The sequence below is a fragment of the Venturia canescens genome, chromosome 1, assembly GCF_019457755.1.
Source record: "Venturia canescens isolate UGA chromosome 1, ASM1945775v1, whole genome shotgun sequence".
NCBI lineage: Eukaryota > Metazoa > Arthropoda > Insecta > Hymenoptera > Ichneumonidae > Venturia > Venturia canescens.
In genome coordinates this window covers 4,665,305-4,680,234 of record NC_057421.1, presented here as the reverse complement: position 1 = coordinate 4,680,234, position 14,930 = coordinate 4,665,305, and the positions used below count along the sequence as shown (strand labels likewise).

The 14,930-nt window shown below is 39.9% G+C and overlaps 1 protein-coding gene across 4 annotated transcripts in view; it reads left to right on the top strand.

The window, feature by feature from the left end:
• Positions 1-14,930, top strand: part of LOC122409595 (solute carrier family 2, facilitated glucose transporter member 1-like) — a 56,952-nt gene that overhangs the window by 18,191 nt on the left and 23,831 nt on the right. Inside the window, exons 1-4 of one of the 4 annotated variants that reach the window (XM_043417302.1) lie at positions 1,837-1,951; positions 8,294-8,319; positions 8,596-8,655; positions 9,312-9,332. The exons of 2 other annotated variants lie outside the window; for them this stretch is intronic. In XM_043417302.1, coding sequence (XP_043273237.1) covers positions 8,305-8,319; positions 8,596-8,655; positions 9,312-9,332 — 96 coding nt within the window. In that variant the 5' untranslated portion in view covers positions 1,837-1,951; positions 8,294-8,304. Of the gene's footprint in view, positions 1-1,836; positions 1,952-8,293; positions 8,320-8,595; positions 8,656-9,311; positions 9,333-14,353; positions 14,503-14,930 lie in introns of those variants that run through there. One more of the 4 variants, XM_043417311.1, reaches the window with a different exon arrangement.

Here is a 14,930-nt window from a genome sequence, read left to right as displayed (position 1 = left end):
TAGGCACGAGTTGTATAACTGTATATACGTGTGAACTTTATGCTTATACACGTGAACTTTAACCCTTGTGTGCACACCTTCACAGTGATACATTTCGTGCACATGGAGTCACTTCGACCCCAGGTCATTTTTGACATCGAATATCTCGGTAACTATATGCGCTTTTCGGAATAAAAGGTTTAGTCACTTTTGCAGTGAATTGATCCAACTTTGAGGCTGCAAAGTTGGATTTTCAAAAAAATCTTTTTTCATTGCGTGCTCAAACGTTCAAAATGTGCTCAACGTTGATAGTGCGCGTAAAAAGCACTCAATTTTGGGGTCATTTTTGACATCGAATATCTCGGTAACTATGCGCTTTTCGGAATAAAAGGTTTAGTCACTTTTTGCAGTGAATTGATCCAAATTTGAGGCTGCAAAGTTGGATTTTCAAAAAAATCTTTTTTCATTGCGTGCTCAAACGTTCAAAACGTGCTCAACGTTGATAGTGTGCGTAAAAAGCACTCAATTTTGAGGTCATTTTTGACATCGAATATCTCGGTAACTATGCGCTTTTCGGAATAAAAGGTTTAGTCACTTTTTGCAGTGAATTGATCCAACTTTGAGGCTGCAAAGTTGGATTTTCAAAAAAATCTTTTTTCATTGCGTGCTCAAACGTTCAAAACGTGCTCAACGTTGATAGTGCGCGTAAAAAGCACTCAATTTTGGGGTCATTTTTGACATCGAATATCTCGGTAACTATGCGCTTTTCCGAATAAAAGGTTTAGTCACTTTTTGCAGTGAATTGATCCAAATTTGAGGCTGCAAAGTTGGATTTTCAAAAAAATCTTTTTTCATTGCGTGCTCAAACGTTCAAAACGTGCTCAACGTTGATAGTGCGCGTAAAAAGCACTCAATTTTGGGGTCAATCTGACCCCAGATGCACACTAAGGGTTAATGTTCAATTACTCGAGAGCTATGTGGTAGAAAAATCTAAAAAAATGTATATTGTCTTATATATTTTGAAATAACACATTTACCAAATTTTATGAAATTCTTAATATTTTTAACATGGCTTAGCATGGCCACATTGTATCGTCGCGATCCACCCTCCTTAAAGAGGTGGAATTATGAATGAACGTTTGTCAAGCGAAGAAACCGTTACGGATTCTCTCGTCGAGAAAATAGTTCGAAAAATAAATTTCATCACTTATTTTTTAATAATTTTACTGAAACTACGAAAAGTCGAATGAAAAATAAAAAAAATTCAAGTGATTAACTGACAAAAAATGAAAAATGATAGAAATTTTTCAACGCAGTGCTCGCTGCAGTTTTCCACATTTGTGTCAGCTTTTCTCACGTGAATATCGAGTCCCTAGGGGTGGGTATAGGTACGTAGGCTGGAGCGGTTATCGATCTCATTCGGTGTTCGAAGCCCGCACCTTCCCCGGTTGCAACAAGACTGTACGATTGCGCCAGGAGGAGCCTGCGAGTATTTCGTGGATTTGTGCGCACATGCGATCTTCGTTCGCCGTCGTTTCGGAGCAAATCGGGAAAGAAATTAGTAGGAACGTTTGCGTCAGTCGAAAACAAGTCCGAGGAGATCCAGAAGTGGATTTCAGCGGGATAAAACAACGGCAAAATGGGCGGGGGGGGGGGAAACAAGGTTCCCGAAGGACTCGCGAAGCATTCGTGACGTTCGCGGTACGAACCCGCGGGGAAAGGTCAAACGAGGGTTGGCGCACGCGCCCAACGTCGCCGCTTCCGCCCGCGCAAATCAACCCTCTTTTCCCCGCTCCGCGCACTGGTTTGTGGGACACTGACACATCGCTGAAACGTACGTAGCTCGTGGGGGGTCGGTGGTCAGCTTCAGGGGTTATAACAACTGTGAATCGAACTCGCAACCCTCAGAATAGACGATTCCGCGCTTCCTACCTCGCTCGTCGTCCTGCCTCCCTTCGTTGAACGTTCATAGGTGAGTTGACGGAAAAACCAAGCGAAATATTCGCCTTGAGCATTTTGCCCAACGGGCATCGAAGCGTGGCCAGTTTTTCAGAACGGGACCGTTCCGGAGTGCTATTTTTACTGTGATTTCAAAGTCAAACGCAAATGTTGCGGTTAAGGTGTGACCAAAAATAGATCGAGGGAGGCAAGTTGAGTGGAAGTTACGATCGATGGGAAAAGTTTCTCGAACCTCCCCTCGGGAAGCGAGCGATCTGCGTTTCGGCGAAATGCCCCGGGTCACGTGTCGTTTCCCGTTCGTATTGCGCTCCAAAGTGATGGGAAAAGGTGCTCGAAGTTTCCATCGACTTCGACTAGAGTTTTCGATCGAACGAGCCGCCACTTTTTTCCTCCTTTTCCAGTCATTTTTCAATCGGAGTGACGAGCCATCGATCTTTCCCCGTTTTCCTCGGACCTCGATCTTTTCGCCAATGCAACTCGTTACGTCACCCGCGGTTGGCGATGCATAAAGTGCTCTATCGAGCCCATAAAATGGCACGGTTCGGTGCCATTTCTCTCTCTTCGCCTCACCGCCGAGGCACGTGACTTCGGATTATTCAATTTTGCTTATCCGAACGCGCTTCCTATCGGGAGAAACGAATTTTGGGGATCGATCCAAAGTCCGAAAAGCCGATAAATCGACGACGAATCTTCGGTCTTGAACTCTTTTTTTGGTTATCGAACAACTCTCGGGAGTCGTAATCAATAAAAAAGAAGGTCACACGCGGCTCCGACGTCTCTCGACTTCGCCTCTTCAGACATTTTTCCTTTCCACCTTGTCCGAAACATGATCAAAATTTTGACCGAAACCGGGGAGACCGAAAGGAGTGGCGACAATTTTTCGATATTTTAACCGAAGATAAAAATCCCGTTTTCGTTGAAGTTTCCTACACAACGATCATCGCGATTTTCTTCGTCGTCGATAATGACGAACGTTTTTAATAACCTTGTTTACATAGAAACATTGCGGAATTCAATGAAAACCTCGTGCATCCAACGATTCATCAAAACCGCTGATAGAAATACCCTACTCCCAGTTAGTTTACGTGAATTATCGTTTTTATTCGGAGAGCCTGATTTACCAGTGATTTACTGGCTCCTCTATCTCTATATTCGGCCGCCTACGGGTCAAGGTCGTTTCAAGTTCAGCCGCCCTGCTCTCGTTCGCACGAGCGCGAGTGCGCGGGTCGTTTAAAACCGAAGAGCCTTCTGCTGCGCGGCTCTTGAAACTCGATGCGACCTTTTCTTACTTTCATTCTTAATTTTCTTGTTTTCCGAGAGCTCCGTCCAATCGTCTCCGATCTTACTGGCATCGTCATAAAGCAATTAAGACAAACTGCGCGTTAACAAAAAGCTTTAGGCGAGACCGGTGCTGGTTGGCCAACTCTTCAAACTAGTAAACGAGGAACTAAAGACGATTTAAAAAAGCAAATGCTCCTTTCGAATGGGAGCAAGCTTCCTCTAGCTCGGATGAAAATTTGAGTTTTTAAACGTAAAACGAAATCGATTTTTTGACGATTCGTGTCTACCGACCCCACCAAAATGTTGGCAAAAGCAAACATAATTTTTGTCCATAAGTGTGAGAGAAAAGAACATTTGATCCTCCTCATCCTCTTCATTAAAATCAGAATTGCAGTTTTTTTCTTGGCACACCTTGATTAGGTCCATTCAGAGCACTCGTGTACGTCGACACATGTTGTCAGCCAACCCCCCCCCCCTGCCACTGTTGGACGACGCTGACTTTTGCAACGTCCAACGAAACGAAGGAAAAAAACATTTGTAAATCACTAATTTTTCATTTCGAGAAGTATCGGTGCAGGTTGAAAAACCACGAATTGCAAATTCGGCAGGGAACAAAATTGGAGAATTGCTGGAATTATTGGAGGATTTTTAAAATCATTTCGTTGGACTCGAACATTGCAAAATTCAGCGTCATACTATGTTGGCTTCTTTACCCCCCCCCCCCCCCCCACAAACTGTTTTTTAAAGCGAGTTCTACCAGAAAATTATAGAGATAATTGAGAAAAAATACTGTGCACAATTATAGTTCAGTATATGAACTTTCATGTAGAGGATTATTGTAATAATTGGAAAGAAATTCGAGGCTGCAAGAGATGGATAAGATTGACGTCAAAATTTGCTTTCGTATCTGAATTTATGAAAATTTTTCAATCTTTTCAAACGACGCATCGCTCTGACTCGTTGAGACACATGAAAGAGTGAGAAAGAGGTGACAATTAACAATTACATCAACCAGGCGTACGTTTACATTTCGTAGTTTGGATCTTATTGTTTATTAGTCAACTTGCCCCGTTGGCCAACGAGCCTCAGTCTCCCCTGTTCAATAACGAGAAAATGGGCACGAAATAAAATTCTTTTTATGAAAAAAAATTTAAAAAAAAAATCTAATCGAAGGTCAATGAATGTTTTTGGATATTGTTAACATTGGTAACAGAATTATTTTTCAGTCTTATGTTAAAATTAAAGGAAAGTTGCCAAGTTTTTATGCGAGCCTTGGATCACGATTCCTAAACGAAAAATAAAACGTGCAAACAACAGTTTTGCATTTTACAGAAAGCAAATATCTCGTGGATCAAATTTTCATCTCAAGATCGAATGAAAGTAACGAAAAATATTTCGTCGTCGAAATTCTATTCGTTGAAACGAAAAAACGGTGGATTCGAGTATTTCTCATTGGAATGCCAGGAGATTTTCTCTCACCAACAAGAAAACAGTAAAATCTACCAAATTCTCGTCCAACTCAATCGGATTTTGTTCCATGAACAAGTTTTCAGCTCAGAGAACCTCTCGGAGACTCCAAACAGGTTCGGAGGAAGCCAGTTCTCGGTTGGGTGACCGGTCATAGCTACACACCGGTTCCTCAACCGGTCGCCCCGAAGTCGACCATTTTTCAGAGTTTTCCATTGGCCCCGCGCGACTAAAAACTCTACAAAAATCGAGTCTCCTGTACCAGGACGAGTTTCGTTCAGCTTCCCTGGACCCTCGAGTCAAAGCCGCTGTACAACGGACCAAAAGTCAGTAAACTGCTGAGAAAATCATTCGAGATTCCCATAGGAAAGCTCGAACGAAAAAAAATAAAATTGCAAGTGTTTTTGGAGTTTTTTTCATTGAAGAACAGCACAGTTTGATCTGCACACCGATAAAAATGTTTCGATTCACAGCTCACCTCGATAGATGACGGATGTTTGCTCCTTCGAATCCTATTGACAAATCAGTGCGTATTTCTTATCTGGATCATCGATATTAAGCAGTTTTCCAAGTGCTCTCAATAGCCTACGAATAACCATTGATAATGCACGTCCGCTGAGCCCTTATCGGTTTTATCTTCATTATTTGATTCGTATTATCTCTCGCTTACTCGTTTTCACATTCGCTTTTATATTATTCTGGCAGTCTCTTTGGACTGGAATTCAGTTTGCAGGATTCGTTATCAGGAATCCCCGCTCCCCCGATCGCCGAATCCGGTCGACGGCGTTATTAATAATTCCATTAACCAGCCATTGTCGAGCCTTGAACAAAATATCAAACTTCGAGCCAATGACCCGTTGAGAATGTCGCAACATTTCTCCTCTTTTCTCTCCGTATCTCCAGGTCAGAAAAAAATGCGCTCGATTGCAGGCAAACACAGACTGGCTGCGCTCTCGTTCGATTCGTACATGCTGGGACTTCGGCGATCGAGAAACATTTTATTCCCAATCTCCACTTTCCGCAAATTGAAGCAAGTGCACACGGCGACTATCCACCCTCGGGGGGCCACGTGATCGAATAAGATTCCAATTACATTGATTTTCACTTCGTATCTTATCGGCGTTACGTCGATAACGAACAAATGGTGTGTTACGAAAGTATCATTGAACCCAGAGCCGCGGATCCGGGGAGTGAAAACGGAGCGAAAGCCTCGGCGGCTGTTCGATCCAAAAGATTTACGTCGCTTCTGCAAATATGCTGAAAGCGAGCGTGGCGCTTCTCTTCGCTGGAGAGGTAATCGTACGAGGCATCCGGAAGGAAAATGTTTCAGTGTCGAGTCTATTACAGGCGACCTTTTCTCTCGATTTCCATACAATGAGCTTGAGTCGTTGCGAGAGCACGAGTCTCGTGATTGCTTATCAGTAATTCATCGCGATTTATATTCCTTTTCCTTTCTCAACAAGTGAGTTTTCGTGATTTTCAATAATCCTTACTTCGCCGTTGTCGCAGCTGAATAAACACACGTTTTTTAAAGTAGTTCGGCCGATCGATAAAGTACGGTGAAGATCCACTTTTTTTGCGGTTAATTATAGTTTAAGGTCCCCCGATAACGATAAGCACAGTTCCGGTGCCTTTTACGGAGCAAAATTTTGTATTATTTCATTTACAATTTCGAGTTTTTAACACGGTAAGGGAGAACTCACGATAATATTAATTGTGAAAAGATTTTACGGTGTTCGCGAGCTTCGGAAAAGTTTATAGAAGAAAATTTATCACAGATTCCGTTTCTTTAAAAAAACATTACCTCACGGGGCTAAGAAAGAAAATACTTTAGTTTTTGACGCGTCGAAAGCGAATGTGAGTTGGACTGCTGATAACAGCTGATTGAACTTCGGGCAAATTCGGGAATGGCGGGAATTTCATCAGATTTATTTTTGAGACTGACTCACGTGCTTGAATTCGTCTAGTAGCTTCGCTTTTTTTAAGAAATTGACCATTTATTTTTCTCGGTGGCATTACACCGACATAAACTTTCTTTCGTACAATAAAAATCAACTCGATCATTAACTATAGTCAAGTTGAAGTAAAAATTTGATCTTTTATGATGTTTTTGAAGCATTTTATTACACTTTTTTGATAAAAATATTCTCAATGTGAGTGTTTATTAATTATATTAATACTTTAGATTTAAAATAAATCAACACAAAGTAGTTGGAAACTTGATTAGATTACATCAGTTTCGTGCATCTGCTCGTTCGTTTTCCGGGCTTTTCGTTCACGATTTTTTGCTGAAATCTCCGCAGAAATCGCAGCCACTGTTCTTTGGCACGTTCGGCCCAAGGAAACTGCAAAAAACCGGCGCCCATATATTTGCTTACAATTTTACTGAGCTCCCGTTCGTCACAATGAAAACGACGAAAAACTTATCAGAAAAGAGGAGAAAACTGGCTCTGCCCGGGGCTGCTTGGGATCCAGGGGATCGTTAAGGAGACACACCCGCATCGAGTCAACGATGGGTGTGTCCCTTCCAAATAATCGGTCGAAAGAGACCCTCGTTAACGGTACAATACGAAGTCGAAAGTAGAAATTCTTCCGTCCATTTCCCAAGAGATTCGTCTATTTGGTGACTTTTTATGATCTGCCACTAAAAGGCGTTCGCGCCTGGCAGTATCGCATCAATAAAAATGAGCAGGTACCTTCGCCTGTGAATTTTGGAGTCGCGTATGAAAAGTACATCCCTTTGGGAGCGGATTATTTTTCAAACTGGCTAAAGATTACTGTTCTCGCGAAGTTTACAGCACTCGATCGAGCTCTCGTGTCGGTGGATCAAAGCAGCGTCTCTTATTTCTTTTTCGATCCCTTTTCAAATAATGATTTTTTCAGAAACACGATAATCGACTCGTGTTTTCTCACCAAACGCTGTTGCCCGATAACTGATAAGATTTCACATCGAACAGCGGCAAATTTCGTTATCGAAAAATTCCGATCCAACATTGTTCGATTCCAACAAATTGGACTATGCGCTCGTTAACTTTATGTCAGCAAATACTCGAGGAGGTCTACACAGCTGCTGATTTTATCAGTATTGTTTGAAAACCGTCCTAAAACGTCGTTTTACTCGTTCGAGCTAATACGCGATGAAGAATTGAGCAGATTGGAAATAGTGCGAGGATAAAAAAGTTTTTATCGCCCTCCGAAAAACTCCGAAACGATAATTTCAAAATTGTTGACGAGAATTACGAAACGTCAATAAAAATTACCGATTCGATGGTAACTACGACGATAAATATTCCCCAACTTTTTCTGGGGCTCGTCGGTGTTTTTTCATCTTCGAAAACATTGCCGAGAGCCCGGGGCTGTGAGGGCAGTCGAAAGTTCAGTGTACCCAGTCGATAATCGAGTTTCGAAAGTCCTCGACGAAGCTAATTGGACGAGGAATGTGGAAAGAGAATGAAGGAAATGGGGGCGGGGGGGGGGGACCTTTTGGAATTTTCCTACGCCTCCGCATCCATTTATTTTAAGAGTCTCAATGCACTAAAACTTGGACATTAGCCTTACGAGAATGGACATTAAGATGCTATCGAATGTTTCTTCTTTTTTTTTCAAGCTGCTTCAACCATGGAGCGTGAAAAGGTAAGAGGCATCGTTAGTGACCGAGGAAACGTTTCTGATCGGAGCTAAATCGATTTTTTATGGGACTCGATTTTCAAAATCCAACGGGAATAGATAACGTGGATGAAAAATAGCTCATTGAATTCAAAGAGGAAGGAAACGTTGATTTGGAATATCGATTTCAATGAAATATCGAAAAATCGATTAAAAATTACTCCTCATTTTCTTCATGCCCGTTCATCAATTGAATGGACGATCAAATCAGAAACTAACGCAAATGCTATTTAATCTGTATAGTCGAAAGAGGATATTCAGGAACAACCGTCGACGCCCACTGCCCTTGCTCCAACTCCCAAGGTAATTAATAAACTCCCAACCAACCTTTCATTACTAACTTTTCAATTGATTTTAAAAAAACATTTACTTCTTTCCATTGATATCGAAGAAAAATCATTTTTTTCTCTAGTCACGTTTTTGAGGATATTTTAACACGAAAAAATGAACGATCCAACACGGAGAGAATTAACTTTGAAAAACTACTGTCCAGTAACGACAGCGCGGTGACGAGCTGCGATTCATCACATTATTATGGAAAAGAAATTGAATTTTTTTATTAAAAAAATAATATTCATGCTCACAATAGGAACTTTACCGGAGTATTTAGTGAATTTTGACGTCACGGTGAATTTTACCGCGCCGCACTGTCAAAATTTCCGTACGAATGTATACGCTACCGTAAATATCAAAATCTGCAATATTTACTATTATTAAACTGAAAATTCGGCAAAACATTGAAAATTTAAGAGTGCGTTACTGGAATAAATATTTTTCGGTAACTCGTCCCCGCAGTCGAATGTATCCGGTAAATTTATCACTAAATTTCACGCTAAATAATTTAATTCTCTCTGTGAATACGAATTTTCTATTGATATAAAAAAAATTTAATTTATGACGTGTCCAATGAAAAATTCATCAGCGAAGTATTCTCATAATTTTTTGTATGTTGCACGCAGTCGATAGCGGACAAGGATTTCGTGAGTACACATTAGCGAGATAATATTAGATTATGCAACGCTCGACAAATTGACGAGGGATCGAGCGATCGAGCCCTTCGTCACTTTGTTTGCTGTGGAGCTTCCGATCGCATGTTGATTCTATTAAGCTGAATTATTGCTTATTCACTGCTCGTAAGTAGATTCGTAATCATTGCGAACGAGTCTGCAACAATTGTCGAATAAATTTTTCATCCCATTCGACTTGGTTGAGAGATGAAATTCGTCGAGTCGAAAAGATCGCTTTGGAGTCGCGATATCTCAATAAATTTCGATAAAAATAATCGACGTGAGCGCATACGCGAATTTATGATGCGAAGCATAATATCAAGTAATCGAACAACGATGCGTCGAGCGTGCTGATAGAAGCGACGATTTTCATCGAATCTCTCCATTTGACAAGGTATTTTACGTGCAAATATATCTCGACTGAAATAACGCGATTGCAGGAATCCAGGGCAGAGCAGCAGCCGTTTCGAAATATTTTTATTCCATTCTGTCCCATGATCAGGATTTCAATGCTCGTGCGTAATGTTCGGTGATAAATATACGCGCGTTGCTTGTATTATTAAATCGAAGGACTCTAAATAATTCGCTCACACGTTGAGCGATCGCCTTGAGTTTTAAAGCGATGTATCACCGCAGTCCCGAGCAGCGGTCTCGGCGCAGAAATATTTTTTTATCGCATTATCGCGGTGCGATCTCCTAGAGAAATTGTTCTTAATCGCATCACCATCTCGGACAGAAATTTTTCTTATTGAATCATCACGCGGAGATTTTTGCCGTGTGTCAGCCCTCGCTCTTCCTCGTAATTATTGCTCCTCTCGTTTCACTCTTTCACTAACGAGAGACTCTTAAAACACGAAAGTAGAACGAGGAGCGAACGTTGCGAATATTCCATCGAATCTCACTCCCTGAATTATCGTCGAAGCGAATGAAACCACAGTTTTTCTCTCAATATCATAAACAAATGTGCGGGAACCGATGAGCGAACGACACTTTTGTCCCTCACCACACGAATTTACAGGACAAAAATAGCGTCAATTAATTAGTGACTGAGTAATAATTCAATTAAATAAATTTAATTAATTTCATAAATTCGATTAAGTTCGTGAAATATTTCATGAATTTATTGAGTCGAATCAGATTAATTAGATTTTACGAATCTGCGAAATTCAATAGACTTTATTTGATAAATATTCCCTGAATTTCAATTGGATCGAACGTATTCAGAGACTCGCATCAATTTTATTCGTGTTACACGAAATTGAATTCATTCAAACGAAACAAAACTCTAAGAATCTCGTTAATTCCATTTAAATCCAAAGAAAATAATTTAATTCAATCACTCCAATTCATTCTTCAAATTTAATGAAATTATAAATTTTCATTGTTTTTAGCATTTTTTATCACGTTAATTCGCTGTCGTTCACCAAAGATTACACAAAAGATTTGATTGTTTTCTATCTCATACTTTTCGCTTCCGTTCACGTTTAAAGTCCAAAATAAACAGAAAATTAAGAACTCATCCATCATTTTAATTGTTCGTTTCATTCGTGTGCATACGCGTATTTGAGGAGAGATTGTCAGACGTTGTTTGCGCGCTCGACACCGTGCATGTTCTTCCACTTTTTTTAACCGTTGACCAGACATTCACCAGACGAGATACGCACTCACTCTCCCTGTTCTCGTATTCTAACGAAACGTTATTCCAGAATATCAACAATGCTTTTCGCGTCTGAGATTATTTCAGAAGCTTTTTTCTCTCTATAAATTACTTTTCATTATTTTGCTTGAGCTTCCAAAGTTTCGATATTCGAGACTACGAAATTCTTCTTTATCTCAATTTATATCGAAGCTCATTCCATTTCTTCTTGCACTTGAATCTTCGAACTATTTTTCGAGTCAACTTTTTCTCCGGTTTCTGCTCAAATTTTCGAGTATAATCAACGATGATAACGACTTCAATGATAATTATCAATATTTTATAATTTTATAACTCATTTTATGAGTCATTGAACCGACTGATGATAGAAAATGGTCTTTATTTCCGAATATTTCGGTGCTTCACAACGAGCTCGTTTCTCAAAGATCGAAAATCCAATTTTGACAGATTCCTCGCAGCTCGTAGGAGCGAGCAACGAGGAAACGTTTTAGTGCGTGGCACTAGAAAAAGTAACAGGATTATAAATGTTTTTTCTGATATCAGAGACTCTGCGACGAAGAGAAATAAAATTTTACAACGGAAAAGCCCCTGAGCCGTGAGATTATTTTTCGCTCGTTGCTTCGTGATTTTTATTTCGAATTTTTCGTACACAAACCGCGGAGACAGAATGCGACCGGTTTCGTGCGTGGGTCGCGCGAAACGCATTCGCATTCAACTTTCGAGTGTTGACTCGAAACGAGAAGGAATAAAAGATCTCGGGGCAAATAAACTCGCTCTGTATTCGATTGTGAAAATATTCATTGTGCTTCCCCAGTCACACGAGTTTAAACAAATTTTTCAACTGTATTATCAATCGTTCCACTAATTGCACTCTCGTCTAATTGTTTTTTTATGTAAACAAAAAGCCAATTGTCATTTGTATAAAATAAAAATTCAATTTAATTGGAGAGAATGAAAGTTTTCGTTGTAATTTCGTTCAACTAAATCGTGATTGAATTTTCTCCTAATTTTATAAAATACTAGTTGAATTTTTAAAATTTTATAAAATTATAATTTCGCTGAGAGAAAAAATTATTGAATTTGAGAACGCGTATTTACTTATCAAATCAAAGTATTGTTTCGATTATTTATTTGTTGAACCAAGACAATCACTGTTGATTTGAAAACATATTTTCATGGATCTATTACTTCATTATACTAAACTCTTATTTAATAGTATCAATTAGATGCATGATAGATTTGTTTAAATTTTTATTGATTGGATTAATTACATTTATCGCATCAAAAACATTAGATTATTTGAATCTACAAAACTACTTCAATACGAAATTGCTTTTTTTCAAAAAATTATTTTCTTGCAATCAATTCATCATTATTTTGTTTCTAAAAATATTTTTTATTCAAATAATTAATCTAATTAATTAAATAAGAGTTTAATATAATAAACTGATAGATCCGTGAAAATTTTTTTTCAAATTAATACTGATTGTCATGGTTCAACAAATAAGTAATCGAAATAATACTTTTCGCAACTTATATAATTCCTTTTTCACTTTATATCTAACAATATCGTCGTAGTCTAGTGGATAGCGTGCGTACTTAAAATGATGTAGGTAGGTAGATCGGTATCGAATCCCCATGCAGGTAGGAATTTTTCTTCGATTAAAACGGTTTCAGAGATGTACCGTAAACCGTGATCAGGGGCAGTGAAAAATAATTTTGCAATTGATACCATAATATCGTTAAAATACATAAACATATAATATAGTTAAGGAGGGTGGATCACGACGATACAATGTTGCCATGCTAAACCATGTCAAAAATATTAACAATTTCAAAATGATAAGAATTTCATAAAATTTTGTAAATGTATTCTTTTAAAATACATAAGACAATATAAATATTTTTAGATTTTTCTACCGCATAGCTCTCGAGTAATTGAACACTAAAGTTCACGTGTATAAGCATAGAGTTTACATATATACCAGTTATACATCTCGTGCACAAGAACATCGATTTTAACGCCCAATTATTCAATAACCTTGTGGTGAAAAAATTTGAAAAAAATTGTATTTGTATACTTGATGCCATAGAATGTTATCACCAAATTTGATCAAATTCTGATTATTTTGATTTCGTGATCCACCCTCCTTAAACCAATAAAGTAAAAAAAAAAAAAAAAAAAAGAATAAGTGCTTCCTTCAAAAACATGCATGTTTCGAATCATAAAATTCGTTATTGATTCAAACTACGTATTACATATAATTGATGAAAAATTGTTAGATTAAAGCAACTACTGTTATTGAAACAAAAATTTATGAAATTGACTGAAATAAATGAATCAAGTAAATATATGAGGGAACCAATCTAATATGTTTTGGCGAATAACGAAATGAATGATTTTTTCGCTTCGAAACTACATTTTATTGGTTCTAGTAATTTTTCATTCTTAGTTTTTCTTCTGTCAAACTGATGTCGCTATTTTTATTCCAACCGACAATAAAATAGGCGAGTTTTCGAAATATTTGGCTAATAAAACAACGAAGGTATGAAAAATCGAAGAAAAATAGTCCGGAAATTCATAATTTTCGTTGATTTGAAGGTTTTTCTGGGGACAGCTTTCCTCTCGGATGCACCGGGCATCCGCGTTGTTTGACAAGGGTTCGCTAAACTTGGCTAACGATATTCAAACGCAGCGATCTTTTGTTCCCGGTTCGTCGGTGTCTCCGTCGCAATAATTGATCTAATTGTCGTTCCTCGTCATTGACGAGCACGAATTCGCTTGGGAAGGTGTCCTTGAAGTGCGAAGCGATAAAAGAGAGGCGCATTGACGGAGGATGTGAGCGCGCCTAGAAGCGAGGAAAACCGGTTGTAAACAAAAGTTGATTAGCGTCGTCGGTGGTTCGAAACGTGAGTGATCGTCGGGGCAAATCCCCCTCGAGGGCTTTCGGACCGATCGTCGCCTTCCGCGAAAACTGACGTTTAGTCTCGCCCGCTCCGAGGCTTCGTCGGGGGACGCGTCGCTCCGATAAAATTTGAAGAACTCCGTTTCAGTCGCCACGAGAAAGTTGGACGAGCCCTAATGACGTTTATCTTGACAAAAGCGCCGCAACGATTAGTTGACCGAAAGAGGATCGACCCGAATATCCTCGGCCGAAATCTCCAGCGCGTACTCTCGACCAAGGTTTCGCTCTCCGTTTACACGGCCCCTGCACAGACCTCCGTTAACAAAATACACTTTGGGTGTGTGCGGGGCGGCGTACAAATGCCTGTAGAAACACGGCTCGGTCGACGCACACGGAGAAAAGAGTGTACGCGTCTACGGGAGTGAGATAACACGCGTTTGTGGTCGACGAGGGCGGTGGAGATGAGCGGCATATATGAGAGTGGAGCGGGTCCGATGGGGAGTCATTTTACGTTTGGATCCCGAGCGCGCAGGCAAAAGTTCGGGCCGGCGAGATAATTTCGTATTTGTTGTTCGATCGAGTGAGTGAAAATATTCGGATTTCAACTGACGAGGCGTTTGGCGGACACCGCGTTTTTTATCGAAACTAGAAAATCCGGAGTTTTCGAAGATCGAGTCGATTTCGGAGCGGAAAGGCGACGATTTCGCGGAGAATTGGGGCTCGGGGGAAGAAGAAGTTGGAAGAGCGGTTGTGCAATCTATTACTGTGGGAGGTCCCGCGATATCAGTTTTTATCGCGCATTTAACGATCGAATTTGACCGCGCGCTGTCACGAACGTTGGGAAATAGATGATTTCGTGGGCCCAAATGTCGTCGAATCTCCGAGATTTGAGTGTCCAAGAGTTTCGACAGTTGAGCCTCTCCTTGCGAAACCGTGACATCGGACGCTCGCCGGTTCATTCCGCGCAACTCACTCTCAATCCTCCGTAGGATCGAAGCGTTTCTCTCT